This window comes from Thalassophryne amazonica, chromosome 1, assembly GCF_902500255.1.
Source record: "Thalassophryne amazonica chromosome 1, fThaAma1.1, whole genome shotgun sequence".
Taxonomy (NCBI): Eukaryota; Metazoa; Chordata; class Actinopteri; order Batrachoidiformes; family Batrachoididae; genus Thalassophryne; species Thalassophryne amazonica.
In genome coordinates, this window is record NC_047103.1 from 89903481 (window position 1) to 89926682 (window position 23202).

General features: G+C 42.2%; 1 protein-coding gene across 2 annotated transcripts in view; it reads right to left on the reverse strand.

The window, feature by feature from the left end:
• The window catches only part of svila (supervillin a), a 227408-nt gene that overhangs the window by 14912 nt on the left and 189294 nt on the right, over window positions 1–23202 (reverse strand). The window contains exons 24-30 of one of the 2 annotated variants that reach the window (XM_034172410.1): window positions 22455–22600; window positions 22128–22303; window positions 15123–15264; window positions 14756–15029; window positions 9588–9742; window positions 9342–9444; window positions 1028–1235 (exon numbers count right to left, since the gene is read on the reverse strand). In XM_034172410.1, coding sequence (XP_034028301.1) covers window positions 1028–1235; window positions 9342–9444; window positions 9588–9742; window positions 14756–15029; window positions 15123–15264; window positions 22128–22303; window positions 22455–22600 — 1204 coding nt within the window. Of the gene's footprint in view, window positions 1–1027; window positions 1236–9341; window positions 9445–9587; window positions 9743–14755; window positions 15036–15122; window positions 15265–22127; window positions 22304–22454; window positions 22601–23202 lie in introns of both variants that reach the window. The other variant, XM_034172402.1, reaches the window with a different exon arrangement.

A 23202-nucleotide genomic window follows, 5' to 3' on the forward strand; every position in this document is an offset into this window, starting at 1 on the left:
ACGACCCTCAACATTCTGGGTTACAGGAATGAGGCCAGCGAAGGCAGAAGACCCCAGGCTGCTGTGGTCAGTCCAGACTGAAGGTCAGAATCAGCTAATTAATTGCTTGAGCTGAACTGAACTTTCAGATCTAATTTAATCCCACTCCCACTCCCGTTGCAACCCACAGAGAAACTGAAAAGTCAGGAAATAAGGAATATTGACAGTCCACAACAGACTGACAGGGAGAGAGCGTGAGCTGTGAGTCACAGACAGAGACATATTCTGTTGTAGTTAAGGATTAGTCAGCTAAATAATCTGCAAGTTATGTGTTGTTCTTGAACAGGTGTGTTTGAGAAGAAAGATGTCCCTCTGCTTGGGATTTTGTTTGCATGATTCTTATGTTGTTGTTATTGCGCTTACATACAAAATGTTATTATTGGTATTAACTGCTTGCTGACCACAGTGCCATGCACTTATCTATACACGTGCATTATTAGGGTGGTCCTTATTTTGGAAAGTTTTGGAATTTAATCCTAATTTAATACCCTGAATAGATTCCAATTGATGAGAAAACATGCTGTGTAAAATTTGGTTTGTATAAATAAATTTTTAGAGGTAGGTCAAAAGCATTGACATTTTGCTATTTTCATGCTATACAGTATAACGTTATACTAACTAAAGCTTACAAAAATCACCCGTCTTGAATTTCTAGGTGAGCACCAGGAGGATTCATCAGGACTTTTGATATGTTGTTTAGGATGGGTTGGGGCACCATTAAGCTTTAGCTTGTACAATTAATTATATGAAACTGGGGTCGAAGCAAGAAAAAAAAATATTATGGAGCCCACAGTATTTAATGAATCAAAATAAGTGACTATATAGGTGACAGTTACATATATTTTCAGCTGAATAATATTCACAGTTCAGAAAATATATAAACTGATACTCTGGCCTCTGGTTGGACCCCAGGTGTATTGATAAGGGTAAAATTTTCAAGAATACCTACAGATTACTTTCCTGGGGTTAGAATGACGATACCACTTACTTTTCTTTGATCATGTTGGCGGTGATGCGTCCCACCTCTTGTGTGTGGTTCTGTGACTTGCAGCCATGCCACAGGTAGACTAGGGCTCTGGTGACACTCAGCAACACCATCGAGACCCTCGACCGCAGGCTGCTGCAATGAAGGGCAACCTCCAGCAGGTGGCCCTCCACCTCCGCCTCCCCACGCACACAGTACAGATGCCAGTCTTCTGTGAGACAGAGGGGATGAGTGGGAGATGAAGGAAATGGACACATGGGGAAAAGAGAAGGAAGAGGCTCCCAGTTTATTTCCAATAACATTTTAGATTATGAACATATACAGTCAAGTCCATAAGTAGTTGGACAGTGACAATGTCACCTTTACGCCACCACAATGGAGCTGAAATCAAGATGAATCAACGTGTTTGTTGTGTACACTTACAGCTTTAATTCAAGGTTTTAACAAAAATAACATGAACTAGAAGCACTCGCAGAGCGCAAACCTCCGCCAAGGTCATAGGGTCACTGACATCATATGGAATACCCTTTGGCAAAGAGACTTATTCCATATCATTTCACGCATCTACCGTCATGTTTCAGATTCAGTGGTTAACCCTCTAGGGTCCGAGGGCATTTTTTGGACAGTTCACTCGCCTGGCATAAATGTTTTATTATTGCTGTTAACAGCTCTCCCTGCATCCCACAATCAAGTTTTATGTCTCTTTTTTCAGGACAACCTGTACTTTCAAAATATATATGCTATACAGTTGTGTTTTATAAGTGTAATAAAGGTTTATAATCAGAAATAAGAAAGGAAAAAGTAAAGCAGAAATAATTTTACACACACATTTATTCAAAACACACAGCAAACTATAATAAACTAGTAAGACATCACTCCTAAAAACAATCTTTGGTGTGCCATGTGAGGTGAATCTGCCCTACGACTGGATTTTGGAAAACCATGTGACGGTGAACCAATTCCGATTGGACACTCACATTGCGCACATCATCACACAGCTTCTATGAGGAGTACAAAGATGGATGGTGGCTCGAAAGTCCGCGGAGTTAACTTTTCAGCAAAAAAGTAAGTATCTATCTCATATCATTAAAAAGTTATTTATAATTTAGTAAAGCTCAGTCTCAGCCATCGTATACGACAGCGTCGGCCCCAGAGGGTTAAACCCTTAGATCTTCAGCAAATGTATTTATATAGAGAAACTGCATGAACTACACGTTTTTATTTTTATTTTCTAAAAACAAGTTTATTCAATGAGGAGAAACAAATGCTAAATTATTGTTGTGTCGTAACTTAATTTTTGTTCAGCCTTTGTGACCCGTCTTCATGAAGTTCAATGCAAAAATGTTGAAATTGGCCTTATCCTACAATGATAAAGAATCCTTAAAAAAATTACTGGATCCGGATCGTGTTCTTGATCATTACCAAAATTTATTCACTTCTAAGTTAGGCCAAGATACACCCCTGGTAAAAATTTCATTGAAATCAGTTGAGGATTTTTTTTTAGTAATTCTGCTAACTAACAAGTCAACCAACCAACAAACAAATGGACGCAATCGAAAACATAACCTTCTTGGCGGAGGTAATAAATAAGGAATTACAGCTCTTTTTAAACACAGGCCCTCCATTTTAAGAGGCCATAAGTGATTGGATAAACTAAATATGATTATTGTTCATAAAATAACATTTTTACACCCAGTTTCCTTCAGGCAAGTCATCGGATGAATACATGAACATTTCCAAGTCTCTGACTATGCCCCTCATTTTCATTTATATCAGTTATTAAGAAATATAATATATGTTTATAAAATAGGTAGCTGACATTTTTCAAGTGTGGTAATAAATTTTGCAAAGTTTCTAATTCTGCAATGAGATGGAATGGTGTGTGAGTCCAGAATGTTTTTAGAACCTTAGACCTCAACAGTTTTTAGAAGAACTCAACCCTTTTATTTTCTGTTAATTACGTAATGTTTTAATGTAAATTTACTGTCCTAATGTATTTATAAATTGTTTAGGTTCTGTTATGATATACACCCCATTATTATTATCAGTATTATTATTTTATTTTATTATTACTTGTATTTTGTCACTTGATTTTTAAATGGACCACAATGGAACTAAGAGTTTTCACTTTCTTGTGTTATCCATGAATTTTTAATGTATTTACTATTATGTATTTACATTGAACTTACTAAATAAAATCACGCACACACACGTACATACACCTACACAGTCGTCAGTTTGCTTTTAATATATAAATGATTTACCACCCCCTGCTGGATTGGCGTGTAAGTCCAGAATGTAATTATCAACATCCATTGTTCAATGTTGCTAGCTAATATCCATAGTTTCTCTAAAAACATTAGCCCTATCAATGTACTGATTTAGTGGGATTCATCCTTGACCCAAAATACATAAAAATACCAAATGGCAGATATCAGCACTCCCTAGTTTCTCAGGGATTGAAGTCACACACACACACACACACACACACACACACACACACACACACACACACACACACACACACACACACACACACACACACACACACACACACACACACACACACACACACACACACACACACACACACACACAGCTTCATGTTGGAGTGGAACAGAGAATGACTTTTAGACCATCAAACATAAGAGTCTATACATATGCCTTTAGCATACAGTAGCACAGCGCTGATACAGTGGATCCGGAAAGTATTCACAGTGCTTCACTTTTTCCACATTTTTTATGTTACAGCCGTATTCCAAAATGGATGAAATTAATTTTTCCCTGAAAATTCTATACAAAACATCCTATAATGACAATGTGAAAAATTTTTTTTTGAGATTTTTGCAAATTTATGGTGCTAAGTAAATAGAAAGTCTTCCTTCTTTCTATGATGGTACTATGTCACTGGACCATCACTCATCACATATGAGTGCAATTCATCACTTCCTTCAGCTCAGGCTTCAAGGTGCCCACACAGCTCTTTCATCTTGCTGAAGGGAGACAGAAAATGCTGACGTAGGAGTTTGATCCAGCTGCTGCTTAAGCCACACGTGTGGACTGTGACCTCCTTCCAAATCCCACTAAAAGAAAATTTGCACTTCCGCAGTGAGGCCGATTTCAGTTTCTCTTAGATGTTTAAAACCCATAATGCTTTGGGTTCTGTGTAGCCAGTACTAGTAGTGTTTGTCCCGGTTGCCAGGCTTCATATTGAAAAGGTTTTAACAGTCTGAAATCCTGTTGTGATTTCTTAGTCAAGAATTTGACATTCTCATGGTCCAAGTCTGACACTTTAGTTGTTGTAATAAGGACAGCAGTGAACAAGTTGCCTGTAAGCGACCCTGTGGGACTTTTTCATGTCAGAATTGTATTGCAGACGGAGTTCAGTGTTCCCCACCTCTCAACCAGTGCCTGCTGAGGTACAGTGAATCTGGAAAATATTCACAGCGCTTCACTATTTTCACATTTTGTTATGTTACAGCCTTATTCTAAAATGGATGAAATTCATTTTAACTCAAAATTCTATACACAATACCCCATAATAACAAAAAGTTGTTTTTTTTTTTTAGATTTTTGCAAATTTATTAAAAATAAAAACTCAAACACATCACATGTAGTATAGCAAGTATTTGCAGCCTTCAATCTGCCATGAAGCTTGAAATTGAGCTCAGCTGCTTCCTGTTTCCACTGGATCCATCATATTGAGATGTTTCTACAGCTTAATTGGAGTCCACCTGGGGTAAATTCAGTTGATTGGACATGATCTGGAAAGGCACACACCTATCTACCTATAACGTCCTGTAGTTGAGTGCATGTCAGAGCACAAACCAAGGTAAGTCAAAGGACGTCGAAGACAGGATTGTCTCGAGTCACAAATCAGGGGAAGAGTATAGAAACATTTCTGCTGCTTTTAAGGTCCCAATGAGCACGGTGACCTCAGCCATAAATGGATGACGTTCAGATCCACCAGGACTTTTCCTAGACCTGACTACTCATCTAAACTGAGCAATCCTTAGCCAGGGAGTTGACGAAGAACCTGATGGTCACTGTCAGAGCTCCAGCATTACTCTGTGGAGAGAGGAGAACCTTCCAGAAGGACAACCATCTCCGCAGCAATACACCAATCAGGCCTGTATGGTAGAGTGACCAGATGGAAGCCACTCCTTAGTGAAAGGCACATGGCAGCCCACCTGGAGTTTGCCAAAAGACACCTGAAGGACTCACAGACTGTGAGAAACAAAATTCTCTGGTCTGATGAGACAAAGATTGAACTCTTTGGTGTGAATTCCAGGCATCATGTTTGGAGGAAACCAGGCAACATACCCACAGTGAGTCATGGTGGTGGCAGCATCATGCTGTGGGGATATTTTTCAGTGGCAGGAACTGGGAGACTCGTCAGGATTGAGGGGAAAAATGAATGCAGCAATGCACAGAGACATCCTGGATGAAAACCTGCTCCAGAGTGCTCTGACCTCAGACTGGGGCGACGGTTCATCTTTCAGCAGGACAATGACCCTAAGCACACAGCCAAGCTATCAAAGGAGTGGCTTCAGGACAACTCTGTGAATGTCCTCGAGTGGCCCAGCCAGAGCCCAGACCTGAATCTGATTGAACATGTCTGGAGAGATCTGCAAATGGCTGTGCACCAACGCTCCCCATCCAACCAGATGGAGCTTGAGAGGGGTTGCAAAGAGGAATGAGCAAAAATACCCAAAGATAGGTGTGCCAAGCTTGTGGCAACATATTCAAGAAGATTTGAGGCTGTAATTGCTGCCAAAGGTGCATCAACAAAGTATTGATGAAAAGGTGTGAATACTTATGTCCAGACTGTCACAGGGCCACAAATAGACAAACAAACACATTCACACCCATTCGCACACCTATGGACAAAAGTTTCCAATTCACCTAACCTGCATGCCTATGGATGTGGGAGGAAACAGGAGCACCCGGAGGAAACCACGCAAACACAGGGAGCACATGCAAACTCCACACAGAAAGGCCAAAGGCGGGAAGTGAACCCATGTCCTTCTTGCTGTGATTTCTTAATTTCATTTGCAAGAATTTCCAAAAACTTTTTTCATGTTGTCATTATGGGGTGTTGTGAGTAGAGTTCTGAGGGGGAAAATGATTTTACTCCATTTTGATATAAGGCTGTAACATAACAAAAGGTGGATAAAGTGAAGCACTGTGAATACTTTCCAGATGCACTGTATTTCTTTATCAAATCAAATCAATTTTATTTATATAGCGCCAAATCACAACAAACAGTTGCCCCAAGGCGCTTTATATTGTAAGGCAAAGCCATACAATAATTACGGAAAAACCCCAACGGTCAAAACGACCCCCTGTGAGCAAGCACTTGGCAACAGTGGGAAGGAAAAACTCCCTTTTAACAGGAAGAAACCTCCAGCAGAACCAGGCTCAGGGAGGGGCAGTCTTCTGCTGGGACTGGTTGGGGCTGAGGGAGAGAACCGGGAAAAAGACATGCTGTGGAGGGGAGCAGAGATCAATCACTAATGATTAAATGCAGAGTGGTGCATACAGAGCAAAAAGAGAAAGAAACACTCAGTGCATTATAGGAACCCCCCAGCAGTCTAAGTCTATAGCAGCATAACTAAGGGATGGTTCAGGGTCACATGATCCAGCCCTAACTATAAGCTTTAGCAAAAAGGAAAGTTTTAAGCCTAATCTTAAAAGTAGAGAGGGTGTCTGTCTCCCTGATCCGAATTGGGAGCTGGTTCCACAGGAGAGGAGCCTGAAAGCTGAAGGCTCTGCCTCCCATTCTACTCTTACAAACCCTAGGAACTACAAGTAAGCCTGCAGTCTGAGAGCGAAGCGCTCTATTGGGGTGATATGGTACTATGAGGTCCCTAAGATAAGAAGGGACCTGACTATTCAAAACCTTATAAGTAAGACGAAGAATTTTAAATTCTATTCTAGAATTAACAGGAAGCCAATGAAGAGAGGCCAATATGGGTGAGATATGCTCTCTCCTTCTAGTCCCTGTCAGTACTCTAGCTGCAGCATTTTGAATTAACTGAAGGCTTTTCAGGGAACTTTTAGGACAACCTGATAATAATGAATTACAATAGTCCAGCCTAGAGGAAATAAATGCATGAATTAGTTTTTCAGCATCACTCTGAGACCTTTCTAATTTTAGAGATATTGCATAAATGCAAAAAAGCCATCTTACATATTTGTTTAATATGCGCTTTGAATGACATATCCTGATCAAAAATGACTCCAAGATTTCTCACAGTATTACTAGAGGTCAGGGTAATGCCATCCAGAATAAGGATCTGGTTAGACACCATGTTTCTAAGATTTGTGGGGCCAAGTACAATAACTTCAGTTTTATCTGAGTTTAAAAGCAGGAAATTAGAGGTCATCCATGTCCTTATGTCTGTAAGACAATCCTGCAGTTTAGCTAATTGGTGTGTGTCCTCTGGCTTCATGGATAGATAAAGCTGGGTATCATCTGCGTAACAATGAAAATTTAAGCAATGCCGTCTAATAATACTGCCTAAGGGAAGCATGTATAAAGTGAATAAAATTGGTCCTAGCACAGAACCTTGTGGAACTCCATAATTAACCTTAGTCTGTGAAGAAGATTCCCCATTTACATGAACAAATTGTAATCTATTAGATAAATATGATTCAAACCACCGCAGCGCAGTGCCTTTAATACCTATGGCATGCTTTAATCTCTGTAATAAAATTTTATGGTCACAGTATCAAAGCAGCACTGAGGTCTAACAGAACAAGCACAGAGATGAGTCCACTGTCTGAGGTCATAAGAAGATCATTTGTAACCTTCACTAATGCTGTTTCTGTACTATGATGAATTCTAAAACCTGACTGAAACTCTTCAAATAGACCATTCCTCTGCAGATGATCAGTTAGCTGTTTAACAACTACCCTTTCAAGAATTTTTGAGAGAAAAGGAAGGTTGGAGATTGGCCTATATAATTAGCTAAGATAGCTGGGTCAAGTGATGGCTTTTTAAGTAATGGTTTAATTACTGCCACCTTAAAAGCCTGTGGTACATAGCCAACTAATAAAGATAGATTGATCATATTTAAGATCGAAGCATTAATTAATGGTAGGGCTTCCTTGAGCAGCCTGGTAGGAATGGGGTCTAATAGACATGTTGATGGTTTGGATGAAGTAACTAATGAAAATAACTCAGACAGAACAATCTGAGAGAAAGAGTCTAACCAAATACCGGCATCACTGAAAGCAGCCAAAGATAACGATACATCTTTGGGATGGTTATGAGTAATTTTTTCTCTAATAGTTAAAATTTTATTAGCAAAGAAAGTCATGAAGTCATTACTAGTTAAAGCTACAGTGCTGAAAAGAAACCTGGGGTTGTTCTTATTTTCTTCAATTAGTGATGAGTAGTAAGATGTCCTAGCTTTACGGAGGGCTTTTTTTATAGAGCAACAGACTCTTTTTCCAGGCTAAGTGAAGATCTTCTAAATTAGTGAGACGCCATTTCCTCTCCAACTTACGGGTTATCTGCTTTAAGCTGCGAGTTTGTCAGTTATACCACGGAGTCAGGCACTTCTGATTTAAAGCTCTCTTTTTCAGAGGAGCTACAGCATCCAAAGTTGTCTTCAATGAGGATGTAAAACTATTGACGAGATACTCTATCTCACTTACAGAGTTTAGGTAGCTACTCTGCACTGTGTTGGTATATGGCATTAGGGAACATAAAGACTGATGACTGATGTAAATTTAGTTGAAAACCTATTTGGTGACTTGGAAATGTATGATCAATGTTTCAGCTCCGCCTGGTCTTTAGGGTTGCCACAGTGGATGAAGTATTGATCCGCATTGGGATTAAGCACAAATTTTATGGGGGATACCATTCCTGATGCAGCTCCTGTTCTACTTGGACTAACACACACAGTCTCTGGTCTTCCTAAAGAAGAAGAAGTCACCCTGGAGGGTGTTCTAATCTGGAAAGTCCTATAAGGAATCAGAGGTTTGTCTTTGCAGAGTAAATAAGTTTTCTATTCACCACCTCACTATCTGTGTTCTTCAGGGCTTTTCAGTATTCCTAAACTGACAAGTATATTGATGTGTTTATTTGTAATGTCAAAATGGTCACCTTCATACATTTTCCTCCACCTTTACCTTCCAAGATTTATATGCTGAATTACCAACAACTGCTACTCATGATGATCCTTTCATTTAGCCTGAAACATGCCCCATTCACTGGGTAGTCTTGACTCTTGATGTAAACACTATGAAGGTGAAACTCTGTAGATATGAAACAGCAACACTAATTTGTCTCCTTTAATGAACTTACTCTGTGAGTTTTCCTCCTCTTCTCTCTTCCCAGAGTGGATGACCATCCCTCCTCTGAAGCACTGCAGAAAACTTGGAGGCTCTTTGCCCTGTTGGACCTGAACCTGGATCATGATCCAATGAAACAGGTAATCACATAACCTTCACACTTCTCCGTTGGTTAGCAGATGTAATGATCTGTGTTCCTATCCAGGGAGAGGAGGACAGGAATCCTCTGATAAACACAATCACATTCTCCTGACTGTACCTCAGCTCCCCGCTCCACATCGAGCTCAGTCTTCATAAGTGCTGATGCCACGTTGTCACTGATGGTGGAGTACCGGCCTTGCCAGAAGAAGTAACAGTATCTCTCTGATCCATCAGTCAAGGTGCTCAGCTCATCTAAGCTGTTCCTCCTTCCAACTAGAGAGAACAGATTGTGAGAAAGACAGTTATCTAAAACCGGTTCTTGCATAATGCCCTGAAAAACAAAAATCCTCTTCAAACCCAAATCCTCTTCCTTGTTATGAGAGCTGGAAACAAAGTGATTTGATGGCTGAAGAGAGTGAGATAGGAAGGTCATTATGGTTGGAATGAATGCCTGTCAATCAGACAAATGGTGTTTATATGGATTTGGCACATGTTTTGCACCCGAGGCCCTTCTCACCTACTCTACTTCACTTTTGAGATGTGATGGAATCACGTGCACATAAAACAGAATGGATGCTTGGAAAACAGTATGCATGGGTCCATGCATGCTGGCTCACAATATATACTACACAATATAATATAAAGTAAATATATAGATACAATGATTTTTAGTAAGAGGTCAGAGTTATGAATAATAATAAAATCTCACTACAAATATTCAATGGTGTTAAAGTGCAGGATATAAATAGGAGGAACAAAGCCAGTGTAAATGGGCATGTTGGTGAATGTAGCAGAGGTGCTGAGGAAGCAATGGGTAGATAATGGTATCAAAGAGAGAAATGTAGAGGGCAGATGGAAGTAGATTTTGCAAAACCCGGTGGAAATGGATGTTATATTCTTTTTTAAAAGGAGGAAGAGCACAGGGTGACGAATGAGAGTGGAGGGAGATGCATAGAGGTGGACTACATCCTGTGAAGGAGATAAAACCTAAAAGGATTTTGAAAGTGTAAAGTGGTGGCAGGGGAGAGTGCAGCTAGTCAGCACTGAATGTCAAATTGCAGGGTGACTGTAGAGGTAAAGAAGAGGACAAGAGTGAGCCTGGAGCCAACACAGTAAATTTTGCTGAGTAAAATTTACTCTGCTGGGATAACATTTGATCCCAGTCTAAATAGAGTAAAAAACACTCTGTTGTAGAGTGAAATCAGCTGTACCGGTGTTGCTTAGTGAACGATCGTACCCTCACTCCCTGCCTCCACTGTGCATGCGTCATTTCGGAGCTCAGACGCTCTGTGGATGGACTGTCTTCACCCAAAGCGATCAAATGGATTAATGACATTATTAACCATCAGCTGACAAGGTAAAACCTCTTAAATCATTCTAAAGTCAGTTTTAAGCAGAAACAAGGTCGTTTTAAGCAGGAATGAGGCATTTATCCGTGACGGACGGTCAGTGAACGCAACAGCTAGCAACCCGCGTAGCTGTGTGCTTCCTCCGCCTTTCCTGATAAAATAATACTGAATTTATGTGGAAATGATTGTTGTAGAAAAGCTTCAGATATTTGTCACTGAGATAGATGATGACTGGAGTGCAGTTTGAAGCAGAAACGAGGTGATAATCAGTGAACCACAGCTGATGATGCATGCACAGTGAAGGCAGGGCGGATCAAGTTTTAGGGCAAAACGTTCAGTCGGTGACACCATCAAGTCAATGCACGTGGTTTTACTCCAGTAAGAGTTGATTTTACACTATGTTGAGTTGATTTAGCACTGCGGTAGAGTATATTTAATTCAATTTAGACTGGGACCAAATGTTATCCCAGCAGAGTAAATTTTACTCAGCAAACTTTCCTGTGAAGGTTCAGATGATGGATGATGGTTTCAGGGAGGAGGTGAGACAGGCACTGGAGATTAAGTAATTCTGTAAAACTGCACAGCTGCTGCAATTGTGGGAGGGAGACAGCTAGGAAGATGCTGGGTGTGACATCTAGACAGTGGAAGGAAGACAAGGAGACTAGGTGGAATGAAGATGTTTAGTAAAGTATAAGGAGAAAGAGGTTGGCGAAAAAGAATGGGATAGTCAAAAATGAAGAAAGAAGACAGGAGTATAAAGGGTTAGGTGAAAAAAGAATTGGCAAAGGTTAAGAAAAGGGCATACACTGAGTTCTATGTGAAGTTGACTAAGGAAGGAGAAAAGGACTTGTACCGATTGGTCAGAGAGAAGGGCTAAGGTGGAAGGGATGCGCAGCAGGTTAGGATGGAAAAGGATACAGCAGGAAATGTGCAGACAACTGAGGAGAGTATGTTGAGAAGATGGAGCAGTTGAGGGGTCGATCGAAGAAAATGAGAGAAAGGGGAGGCTGGATGATGTGGAGAGAGTAAATCAAGAAGTGCAACAGTTTAGTAAGGATGAAGTAAGGATGGCTGTGAAGAGGATAAAGAGAAGACAGACAGTTGGCCTAGATGATATACCAGTAGATGAACTGAAATGCTTAGGAGAGATGGCAGTGTTGTTGTTTATTAAAACATTTTGAAAGTGAGGGGTTGCCTGAGGAATGGAGAAGAAGTATTGTTGTTTGTGTTTCGGCTGCTCAAGTCACCACAGCAGATTGAGTATAGCTCTGCACTGGGATATGGCACAGGTTTTACACCTGATGCCATGCCTGAGACAAGCCCAGTCCTATATGGAGAAAGAAACACAGCCTCTGGTCTTCCCAAGCTGTCTCCCAGCCAAGTACTTATCAGGACCTACTCTGCATCATTTTTGAAATCTGATGGGATCAGGTGTACGAAAAGCAGGATGGCTGTGCAGGAGTGGAAAAGAAACATGTTGGTTCCAGTTTGAGGTCTTGGTCCAAGTGAAGGGGTTCAAATACTGTGGGGTCCTGTTCATGAGTGAGGGGACAATGGAGCGTGAGATTGGCCGGTGAATCGGCATAGCAGAGATAGTACTGCATTTGCTCTACCGTACTGTTGTGATTAAAAGGGAACTGAGCCAAAAGGTGAAGTTCTCGATCTACTGGTCAATCTTCATTCCTACTCGCACCTATGTTCATGAGGGTTGGGTCATGACAGAAAGAACTAGACCGTGGGTACAAGAGGCCGAAATGGGTTTCCTCTGCCCATTCTCACGTTTTTTTTTTTTTTTTTTTGCTCCTGTGACGAAATGAGTCAAATTTTCGTGACAAGATTTTTTTTTAACTCACTATTCCTAACCTTACTCCTACCCTGATCCTAACCTTAACCATAACCTAATCTTACTCTTTCCGCCCACCCTAACCATAACCACCCCGACCCCCCGCTTCACTTTTAATTTCGTGCAGCCATCAGGGAATGAATAAGAATGAGCTCGTGCTGCCGTGACGAAAATGAGGCGCTTTTTGTCACAATATTACGAACCAATAGATTAATGTATATTTCATGCTGCTGAATCACGGCTTGCTGTGAGACCAGGTTGGTTTCTTCAGGAATGTGGCTGGTGTCTCCATTAGCGATAGGGTGAGAACCTCTGTTATTCGTGATGAGCTTGGAGTAGAGCCGCTGCTCCTTTTCATTGAAAGGAGCCAGCTGAGGTGGTTTGGGCATCTGGTAAGTATGCCCCTTGGGGTCCTCTCTAGGGAGGTGTTCCATGGACATCCATCTGGGAGGAGAACCTGGGGAAGACCCAGGACTAGGTGGAGAGATTATATCTCCACACTGGCCTGGGAATGCCCCAGTCAGATGTGGTTAATGTTTCCCGGGAAAGGGAAGTTTGGGGTCCCCTGGAGCTGCTGGAGCTCTTGTCCCCCACGACCCGATCCTGGATAAGTGGTTGAAGATGTATGCATGTATGTATGTATATATGTATCTATATGTATGGTTCTAATTTTTAATAAGGCTGATGTGCAGAACTATGTGCAGAGGCATAAAGATGATCAGCTACAGCATAAAGTTGTGGGAAAGAGTGGCAGAAACTAGGCCTAGAAAACAGGAAAAAAAAATCTGTGAACAGCATTATGATTTAATCCAGAGAAAGGGCACTACAGATGCAATGTTTGTGCTAAGAGTGCTGATGGAGATGTAAAGAAAAGGCCAGAAATATGATGAAGTATGATGATGAAGCAGGACATGTGCAAGGACAGTGTGACAGCAGTTTGATGTACAGTAGGAATGGCCGATGCATTCAAGGTGGAGGTGGGATTACATCAAGGCTGTGGGCCCTTTCTTGCTTGCAGTGGTGATGGACAGGTCAATTTGGAGATGTGATTTGGAGTGAGAGTGGAGTGCAGGTTGACACGTGCCTGGAGAGGTGGAGATACACTCTGGTGAGAAGGAGAATGAAAGTCACTAGGAGTAAGATGAAGTATATGTGTGTGAATAAGGACTAGTGGTGGTGAAGGTAAATGAGATCAAATGCTTGGGATCAGCTGTCCAAAGTAATGGCGAGTGTTGTAGAGAGGTGAAGAAGAAAGTGGAGGCAGAATGAAGAGGGTGGAGAAAGGAGGGTGGATTGGCAGGAGGCAAGAGTGATGTGTGACTGAAGAATATCTGCAAGAGTGAAGGGGAAAGTCGACAAGACCATAGTAAGTCCAGCAGTGCTGTATGCCTTACGGGTGGTGGCACTGATAAATAGACAAACGGCAGATCTGGAAGTGGCAGAGCTGAAGATAATGTGATTTGCCTTGGGAGTGATGAAGTTGGACAGGATTCAGAATGAGCACATCAGAAGAAAAGCACAGGTTGGAAGGTTTGGAGGATGTCTCTGCTTTGTGAGATATGGAGACAAGTGGGTGGTCAGAGGCGCATGATGAGGGGTTGTTGCAGGGAGCACTCAAATGCTTCACCTCAGTGAACCCTGCTGTGAATGACTGCTGCTCCTGCATTTAGATTGTTTGGTCACAGAGCCCTTTACTTGCCAGAAAACCTCTTATCTATGAGTTTGACACTGAAACATTTGCTGGCACTGTGCTCCTGTCTGTTTATATATATATATATATATAAAATATATATGAAAAACAGACAGACAGGTGATTTATTCTTTATTTGTGAGGAAATCAGACATTTTATTGAAATGGGTGGTCTGACAAATGTAGTATTTGGTCAAGTTTGTGCAAACGCCCACCCCACGTCAAGCAGAATTGCCCAGGGTGCTGAGACGCCGAATACGGCATGACTGTTCAAGCATAAAGAGACTACAGGAATTCAAAATCTGTGTGTGTGTGTGTGTGTGTGTGTGTGTGTGTGCGTGTGTGTGCGCTGACAGGAACAAGAACATGCATCAAATATGGTAAACAACACGTGCAGTTCTAACCTGCAGAGTTGATGGTGTACTTCCACTTCACCACATAGGTGTCACCCTCATGGAACTGACCGATGCTCTGACGTGGCAGACGGCTGTAATCAAACTGTAGAATGTGCCATGCCTCCACTGTCATCGTGCTGATTTCATACATACACCTCTGCTCGTCCTCCACCACGCCGTAACCCCGCCCCACATTTAGTCCTTCCAGTATGGTGTCGGCAGGGGACTGGTGGAGCGGTAGCATCCCCAAGCTTTGATACATACAGGGTGGATCTGAGGAGGACTGCGTCTGAAAATGACAAAGGATTTGGATGTAAATAAATAACAGAGAGAGAGGGAAGGGAAATGGAATGAATGTGAAATGTTCTACTGATACCTTTTCATCATAGATGCTGTCATTACTGTCGTTAGTGGGAATGGATGTTTTCCAGTCCAGGAACTTTTCTTTGAAGAGGGAGGTTTCATTGTGTTGAGTGAGCCTGCCGAAAATAGCCCAGTCAGGTCGACCCTGACCTTTCCTACAAGTGAAGAGAATGCATAAATACTTTTCCAACACTTCATCCTTTCACAGTGTCGTCAGGGTGCCCACAGAGCTTCTACAGTGCTTAGAACATCAAGGCTAGTGAAATACTTCAGAAAAACCTTAGATTTTAGCATCAACTCCAACTGAACATCAGTGCATTTGCATCAGTGCTCTTTGGAGCTCATTTCTTACAGTTCCTCTGTAAAGGCACTAACTGCTTTAATTCAAAATGTTAAAAGTCAGTATTCCAAAGCCACTCACTGACACAAATCCATACAATAATTAAATTTCTATTTTGTCAAACTCAAGTCGCTGGTTTCTTAGAAAACTGGCTAAGCTATAAGGAAGTATGTATAAGTGGGGAAAATGTCCAGTGCAAAGAGAATAAAATGAGCTCAATAAATGTTCAAGATTAAGATACTGCTGCCTTTACAGACTGTGAAAGACTGTTCTCCCTCAGAAAGTTATAATTGTCAGTGTTTTTGTATGAAACAAGTGTGTACTTTTACTCCCATATAGAATTTGCCCAAAACAAAGTTTTATGAAACAGAAAAGTAGAGATTGTTATAAAGTGATCATGTTCATCATCCACCACACCGGGGAACTGTTCTGAGTGCCAGATAGATGGGTTTTGGGGACTTCAGCACTGAAACACCTGTGTGCATGATCATGTTCAGGGACATGTGCTGTTAGATGTAATGCCAGAACTCACCTTTCAATGCAAGTAGTACACCTCATGTGAATCTACTTAAGTAATTGTTCATTTAGCAAGGGCTCTCCAGAGAGACTTCACTCATTTTCTGGGTTGGGGTTGCTGTTGCAGTAGCAACGGATCATCTAAGAAGCCTGTGCTCTGTACTCCACTATTCCTGTTGAGTTAAATTTTAGTGTTGCTTGATTTGGATGTTTTGCATCATGTGCAGCAATTAGCAAGTACTGCTAGCTTGCTGAGCCCAGCAACAGACTGGCGTCCTGTCCAGGGTGTACCCTGCCTCACACCATATGACTGCTGGGATAGGCTCCAGTCCCCCACGACCAGTGGTGGGCACACTTCTGATAATCCGATAACAGATTGTACAAACAGGACACAAGACCCCGTAGCACCGTCTTTACTCAACCCCGGAAGTCCATACAACATCCGTAGAACTGCATTGTGGGAACAGTAGTCTCCCGCTACACCTCCTCCTTTTAGCTAAAGACATCTCTATGAAAACAACTCAAAATGGCTCACAAAAAACATAACTGAGGAGCATTCTTCAATGTGAACATTTTAAATACTTTTGTCGTACAGTTACTTTTAACATAGAACACAGATGTATTTCTGGTAAACGTTCTCTTTTACAGCCTATCAAACATTTCTATAAGCATGAATGCATACCATTAGTAGATTTACATATCCAACCTTTCTGGAGGTCTCACGACTCGTCCAGATCTGGTAACAGTCCCTGTTGGTCTAAGGTGGCACCTATTTCTCCTTAGAAAACCCCTGTCTGTTTCTACCACGTAAGATCTGGGAGCATTGGCAGGTCTAACTACTGCTCCAGTGGTTCCTTCAGTAGTTATCCACACTTTCTGTCCTGTCTCTAGTTCTGGGAGCGGTCTGGCACGGTGTCTCCGGTTATATTGCCTTGCCTGCTCACACCTCCCCTCCTCATCCTTTTTTCGAAAAGTCTTCAAGTCGGGCCAAGTTGGGCACCAGCTTGGCTGCAGACTGTGGTAGGGAGCTGCACAGGTGTCTCCCCATGAGGAACTGTGCCGGTGAGAACCCGTGCTCCAGTGGGGTGGCTCTGTACACGAGCAGTGCTCTGTTGTAGTCACAGTCCTTTTTCCACAGATCTTTAATGGTACAAACAGCGCGCTCTGCCTCCCCATTGGCTTGGGGGTACCTGGGGCTGCTCGTGACATGTGTGAACTGGTACTCTTTAGCAAACTGTCTGAACTGATCTGATGAAAACTGCGGCCCGTTATCTGATACCACAGTCTCTGCAACTCCATGTCTTGCAAAGGCCTCTTTTACAGCTTTAATAGTGACCTCTGCAGTTGTGTGCTTCAGTTCAGCTATCTCAATGTATCGAGAAAAGAAGTCAATCAGCAAATATTGTTTCTGTGACCACTCAAAAAGATCCATGCCAACTTTTTGCCACAGGCGGTCAGGAACAGGAGTTGGTAACAGTGGTTTACGATTCTGTACCCTGTGCTTTTGACATATTTCACACCTGTCTACCACCTGTTCTATTTGAGTTGAAATGCCCGGCCACCACACAGCCTCTTTAGCTCTAGCCCTGCACTTTGAAATGCCCTGGTGGCCTTCATGGAGACATGCCAAAACATCCACTCTCAGTGGAGGTGGTATCACCAGTCTCTCTCCTTTCATGAGAAGACCATGTGCTACATTTAAGTCCATTCTGTATTGCCAGTACTACTTTAACGCTGGATCTAGCTTACACTTTTCTGGCCAACCTGACAAACAGTGATTTACCACCTTTTTACACAGTTCATCTTTACCTTGTGCTAGTTTAATCTCCTCCAGCCTTTTGTCCGTGGCTAGAAGATGGGATACAACACAGTCCACAAAGACCTCTACTTCTTTTTCCAGCTGAAGGTCCCCTGCAGAGGGCGGGCCCTCCAGCGGCGCTCACGACAGGGCATCAGCGGTGACGAGGTTCTTCCCTGGAACCTGAATAATGTTAAAAGAAAAGCGCAGTAGTCTGAGGCGGAATCTCAGAATGCGTGGAGGTAGGTCGTCCAGGCCTCTTGTGCTCAGGAGGGGAACCAGGGGTTTGTGATCCGTAATCAAGGTGAACTGTAGTCCCATGAGGTAAGATGAAAGTCTCTCACATGCCCATGTTACAGCAAGCGCCTCCTTTTCTATCTGCGCATAGCGTCTCTCTGTGTCTGTGAGTCCTCTTGAGATGTATGTCACTAGTCGCCACGAGCCGTCGGACTGTTTCTGAGTAAGAACAGCTCCAATACCGTATGGCGAAGCATCAGCAGCAACTCTTGTATCTGCTGAGTTAGAGTACTGAGCGAGCACTTCAGGAGAGCTTAGTATCGCTTTTAGTCTCTGAAATGCTGTTTCCTGTGGCTCCGCCCACGTCCACTCATTTCTCTCTTTTTGTAGCTCTTTTAGCGGTGTGGTGATTGTGGCTAATTGTGGCATGAACTTTGTGAGATAGTTGGCCATTACCATGAGACGGTGCACATCTTCCACATTCTGAGGCTGTGGCAGCTGTTGGATTGCTTTTACCTTGTTGGGATCAGCCTCAATACCTTTTGCTGAAACTTTGTGTCCCACAAAGATGATTTCACTTTTAGCAAACTCACACTTCTCGTTCAGAGTGAGACCTTCCATCTGAAACTTTTGGAGCACACAGTGCAACCTATGGTCATGCTCCTGCCTGTCTCTGCCATACACAAGCACATCGTCGGCATGACAAATCACACCTTCAAAATCCTCCAGCATCTGCGACATTCTCCTTTGGAAATGTTCCGGTGCCGATGCTATGCCAAAAGGAAGGCGGTTGAACTGAAACCTTCCAAAAGGCGTGATGAAGGTTGTGAGCGGCCTTGACTCGGGTGTGAGAGGAATTTGCCAAAATCCAGAACAGGCATTGAGCTTTGTGAACACTCTAGCATCCTTCATCATTGCTAGTGTTTGATCCACTGCTGGGAGAATATGGCGTTCCCTTTTTACTGCTGCGTTCAGGGGTGTGAGGTCCACACATATTCTGGGGGGCTTTTTTGCTGGTCTGGGGATCACAACAATGCCTGAACACTACTCTGTAGGCTCAGTGACTTTGGCGATAACTCCCATCTCTTCCATCCTGTGCAGCTCTGTTCTCACTGCATCTCTGAGGGGAAGTGGAACACGTTGTGGGGCAGATAGGGCTACAGGTATGGCTCCCTGCTCTAGCTCAATGTGATATGGTTCCTTCAGCATTCCTAAACCATTAAACACGTCTGGGTAAGCTGCTCTGAAATCTGTCTCTGATTCAGTGACTGTGTTTACTCTGTACACGAGGCCTAGAGCCTCACATGCTGGTCTGCTTAACAGTGGCTGTACTAGGCCTGACACAAGGTAGACATCCTGTGATACACTGTGCCCTTTCACTGCCAGCTGTGCCCCAAAGCAGCCTTTAACATTGAGTGGGTAACTGCCTGGCCCCAGTAGTGTCTTCTTAGGTTTCTGCAGCTTACCATCCCTGTCTGGTCTGTACAGTCCCTCTGGAATAGACGTAACATCTGCCCCTGTGTCGAGTTTAAAGTTTATGTTTTCCCCATTTAACTTGACCTTTTGCATCCAGGGCTGTGACCTCACTGTCCCTACTTCTCCCAGGAACACACAATCCTCGCTGTCTGTATCTTTTAGATTTTCTGTCACTTCACGTAACCTTGCAGCGTCACTACTGCGACAGACTACAGCAAAATGTCCTTTCCTCTGACATTTTCGACACTGTACTTCTTTAGCTGGGCAATCTTTCCATGAGTGCTTGTTCTTGCGGCCACAGCGGCCACATTCCTTTTCACTTTGCTTGATTGGCATTTGTTCTTTCTTCTGCTGTGTCTGTGTTTTTCTTCTTTTCATGTTTGTCCCTATAGTGTCCATGTTCAGTGTTTTCTCTTCTGCAGAGCTGCTGTGAAGTATTAATTGTTGTTTCTTTACAGTTTCACTCTGCCTGACTTTCTGAATGGCTTTAGCAAGAGTTAACTCTGAGTCCATTTGTAGCTGCTCGGACAGTCTTTTGTCTCTTATGCCAACTACAACTCTGTCCCTTATAAGTTCATCTTTGAGCACTCCGAATCCACAGTTTTCTGCAAGTTTGTGTAGAGCTGTGATGAATGATTCTGCACTTTCATCCTCTTGTTGCCGCCTGGAATTAAACTGTGCTCTTTCAAAAATGATGTGTTTTCCAATATAATGCTTCTCTAATGCCTCTTTAACAGTTGCATAATTCTTTTTATCTGCATCACTCAGTGGTAAGACAGCCAAAACATCGTCAGCAGCATCTCCCATAGCATACAGGAGTGAGTTGACCTGATATCCGTCAGGCTTATTGTCGAGAGCGGTTGCAATGCGAAACCTTTCGAACCTTCTGATCCACTTTGGCCATTCAGCAGGATGAGAAAAGTCAAATGTCTTTGGGGGAGTTATTTGTACAGTGGTCGCCATCGTGATCAGTGGATCTCTGGCTACTTCGCGTCCAGAATCCGAACTGTCCGGTGAGCCAACCACGTCTCCCTCCTCCGACATGTAGGGCCGTGCTTAACAGAGTGCACCCACCTTGTAGCTAGCGCGGGTGTCCGTCTTGGCTGCGTTTCGCCTGCATGCCGGTCATTTTCGGGTTGCAACTGCACGAAAACTTCCGCAAGTTAACTGCACTGTACTGCACTCGAAAATACGGTGGAGGCAGTTCGCACTTTCTGACACTATGTACAAACAGGACACGACCCCGTAGCTTCGTGCAAAGTTACCGTCTTTACTCAACCCAGGAAGTCCATACAACATCCGTAGAACTGCATTGTGGGAACAGCAGTCTCCCGCTACACAGATAATTATCAAAGATAATGTTTTCATTATCAGATTATCTTTTTATATAACTTTAAAAACCATTATCGGACCAATTATCTTCCGATTAATTTTTGTCCGATAACTTTTAGACCGATAAAGCTGTCCGATAACTTTTAGACCGATAAACAAAACTGAACAGCGAAAGCATTTTTTAAATTTAAAATCAGTTCAGCACCTACCTGTTAAAAGTTTTGTAACAGATGGACAGTTATACCCTCTGCTAACAGAAGGGAGCTGCTTCTATGAAAAGCGTCTATCCTCTGTAGACAAAGGAGAAATGGCTAATTTTGGACAAGTTATTTAAAATTACTGTCATGTCTGAAGTTTTATAAAGTGAAAATATCAGATATATGTTTTAGTTTTAAAGTAATGTGCTATTTTTTAAGGTTTTGTGAGCACATGCTGTGCCCAGCAGTGCATTATGGGTAGGATGATGTAATCTCAGTACGTTCACGACAGGACAATTGCATTTCAGACACTCTGTTCAGGCTCCACGGACAACAGCATTAAACTCTAGTGCCTAAAACTCTCGTGAATATATTCTCTGGGTTTATAGACGTTGTTATTGTATTTGTGTTTGTTAAATTCCATGCATTTTAAATGTAGCAGACAGGGATTATCTGGAATTTTGTTTTCAAGGCCTCTACTGCCATTGTTTGGGTCTGTTGTTACTTTTAATATTACTAGAAGCTATTGTGGCATTAAAACTTAAATTTGTTTAATTAGTAGTTGTAAATGTACCAGAGTCAATATTGGAATTTATCTGTTATCAGTTATCTGTAACTTCCAATACATTTTTGGGTGGTTTATTGTTTTATCTTTATCGAAGATAACTTTTCAGTTATCTGATTATCTGTTATCGAAGTTAATTTTTTGGTTATCTGTGCCCACCACTGCCCACGACCCAGTCTTGGATAAGCGGTTGAAGATGAGTATGTGTGTGATAGCTTGCTGATAGTGTACCGATTATTGAGGCTATACAGGGATTCATGATTTTTAATAACTGCACCCAATCCCAATTTGAAAAAAATGCATTAATCAACCACTTGAACCCAGATTACCTAACCTGTTAGCCTTAGATAGCTTAATAATGTCAAGATAAGTGGGCACGTTAAGGCTTCATTTGTCACACCCAGGCTCAACTCTTTTATCCACTTATAGGTTGGGTGGGAGTCGGGGACTGCTAGAACCAACCAACTTGAGCTTCTAACCCAGTCATCAGAAAACCTATGGGTGACATCACAAAGGGTTTGCCCATTATACATATACAGCCTAAGGAATTGCCATACTTTGGTATGAGTGGGTTGCTTTCCCCGGGGTCCAGAGGATTGATGCCACAGTTTGTGTAGTCAAAAGTTCCATTCCACAGGTACTTGGCCAGCTGAAATGCCGCTTTCCTTTGTGCCAGTGTCACTTCTTTCCCATGCCATATGTACATCTCACTGCCAAAGTCGAAGACCAAAACCTGCATTGACAACAAATATAGACAGTTTAGTATTTGTCATTTATTGGACATTACATTTTAAACAAAAATAAGTAATTCTGTGTGTTATGGCAAAATTAGGACAAATACATGTTTTATGAAAAAAATACACAAAATATTTCAGAGCTCAAACCTCCTTGTGGTTAAACAGGGAACAGCTAGGTATCTTGGCCCAAAATTCATCATCTGGAACCAGTTTGTCATCACTCAGATGGTAAATACAATTTGTTTCCGCAATGGCACTCTCGTACAGCTCATCTATGTCTGAAGTTACGACTGCTGTAAGGAGAAATAATGGCGATAGTAAGCAATGAGGAACTTCACAAATAGGTATGTATACACTGCATGCACAACTTTGAGGCAAGTGTGTATTCTGACCTTATCACTATTTGTATTCATATTTTCCTTTTGCAAGCTATGTAAACCTGAATGCTTATTGGATTTAATTTTATTATTAATTATTTGTTGTTTGTTGCTTATTTTTTTTTTTATCTTATCTTAAGATTTCTCATGCATTATGCATTTGTGTAATGAGGGAGGTTGTGGGCAGCATGGTGGCTTAAAGGGTAGGACTGTTGGATTACAGTGACGGTCCTGAGATCACTTCCTGCATGGTCCTTTCTATGTGGAGTTTGTATGCGAACATGGGGACTTCAAAGACATGCAGATTAGGTGAGCTAGATACTTTAAATCTGTCTGTCTATATGTGGCTCTGCAATAGACTTGCAGCCTGTCCAGGGGTTACCCTGTCTCACACAGTGACCACTGGGAAAGGCTTCAGCTCCCCTGTGATCTATAACTGGAATAAGCCGATATAGAAAATGAATGAAGGAAGGGTGTGGCCTAAAGTGATTAAAACCATGTCAAAGTCTGTATAATTA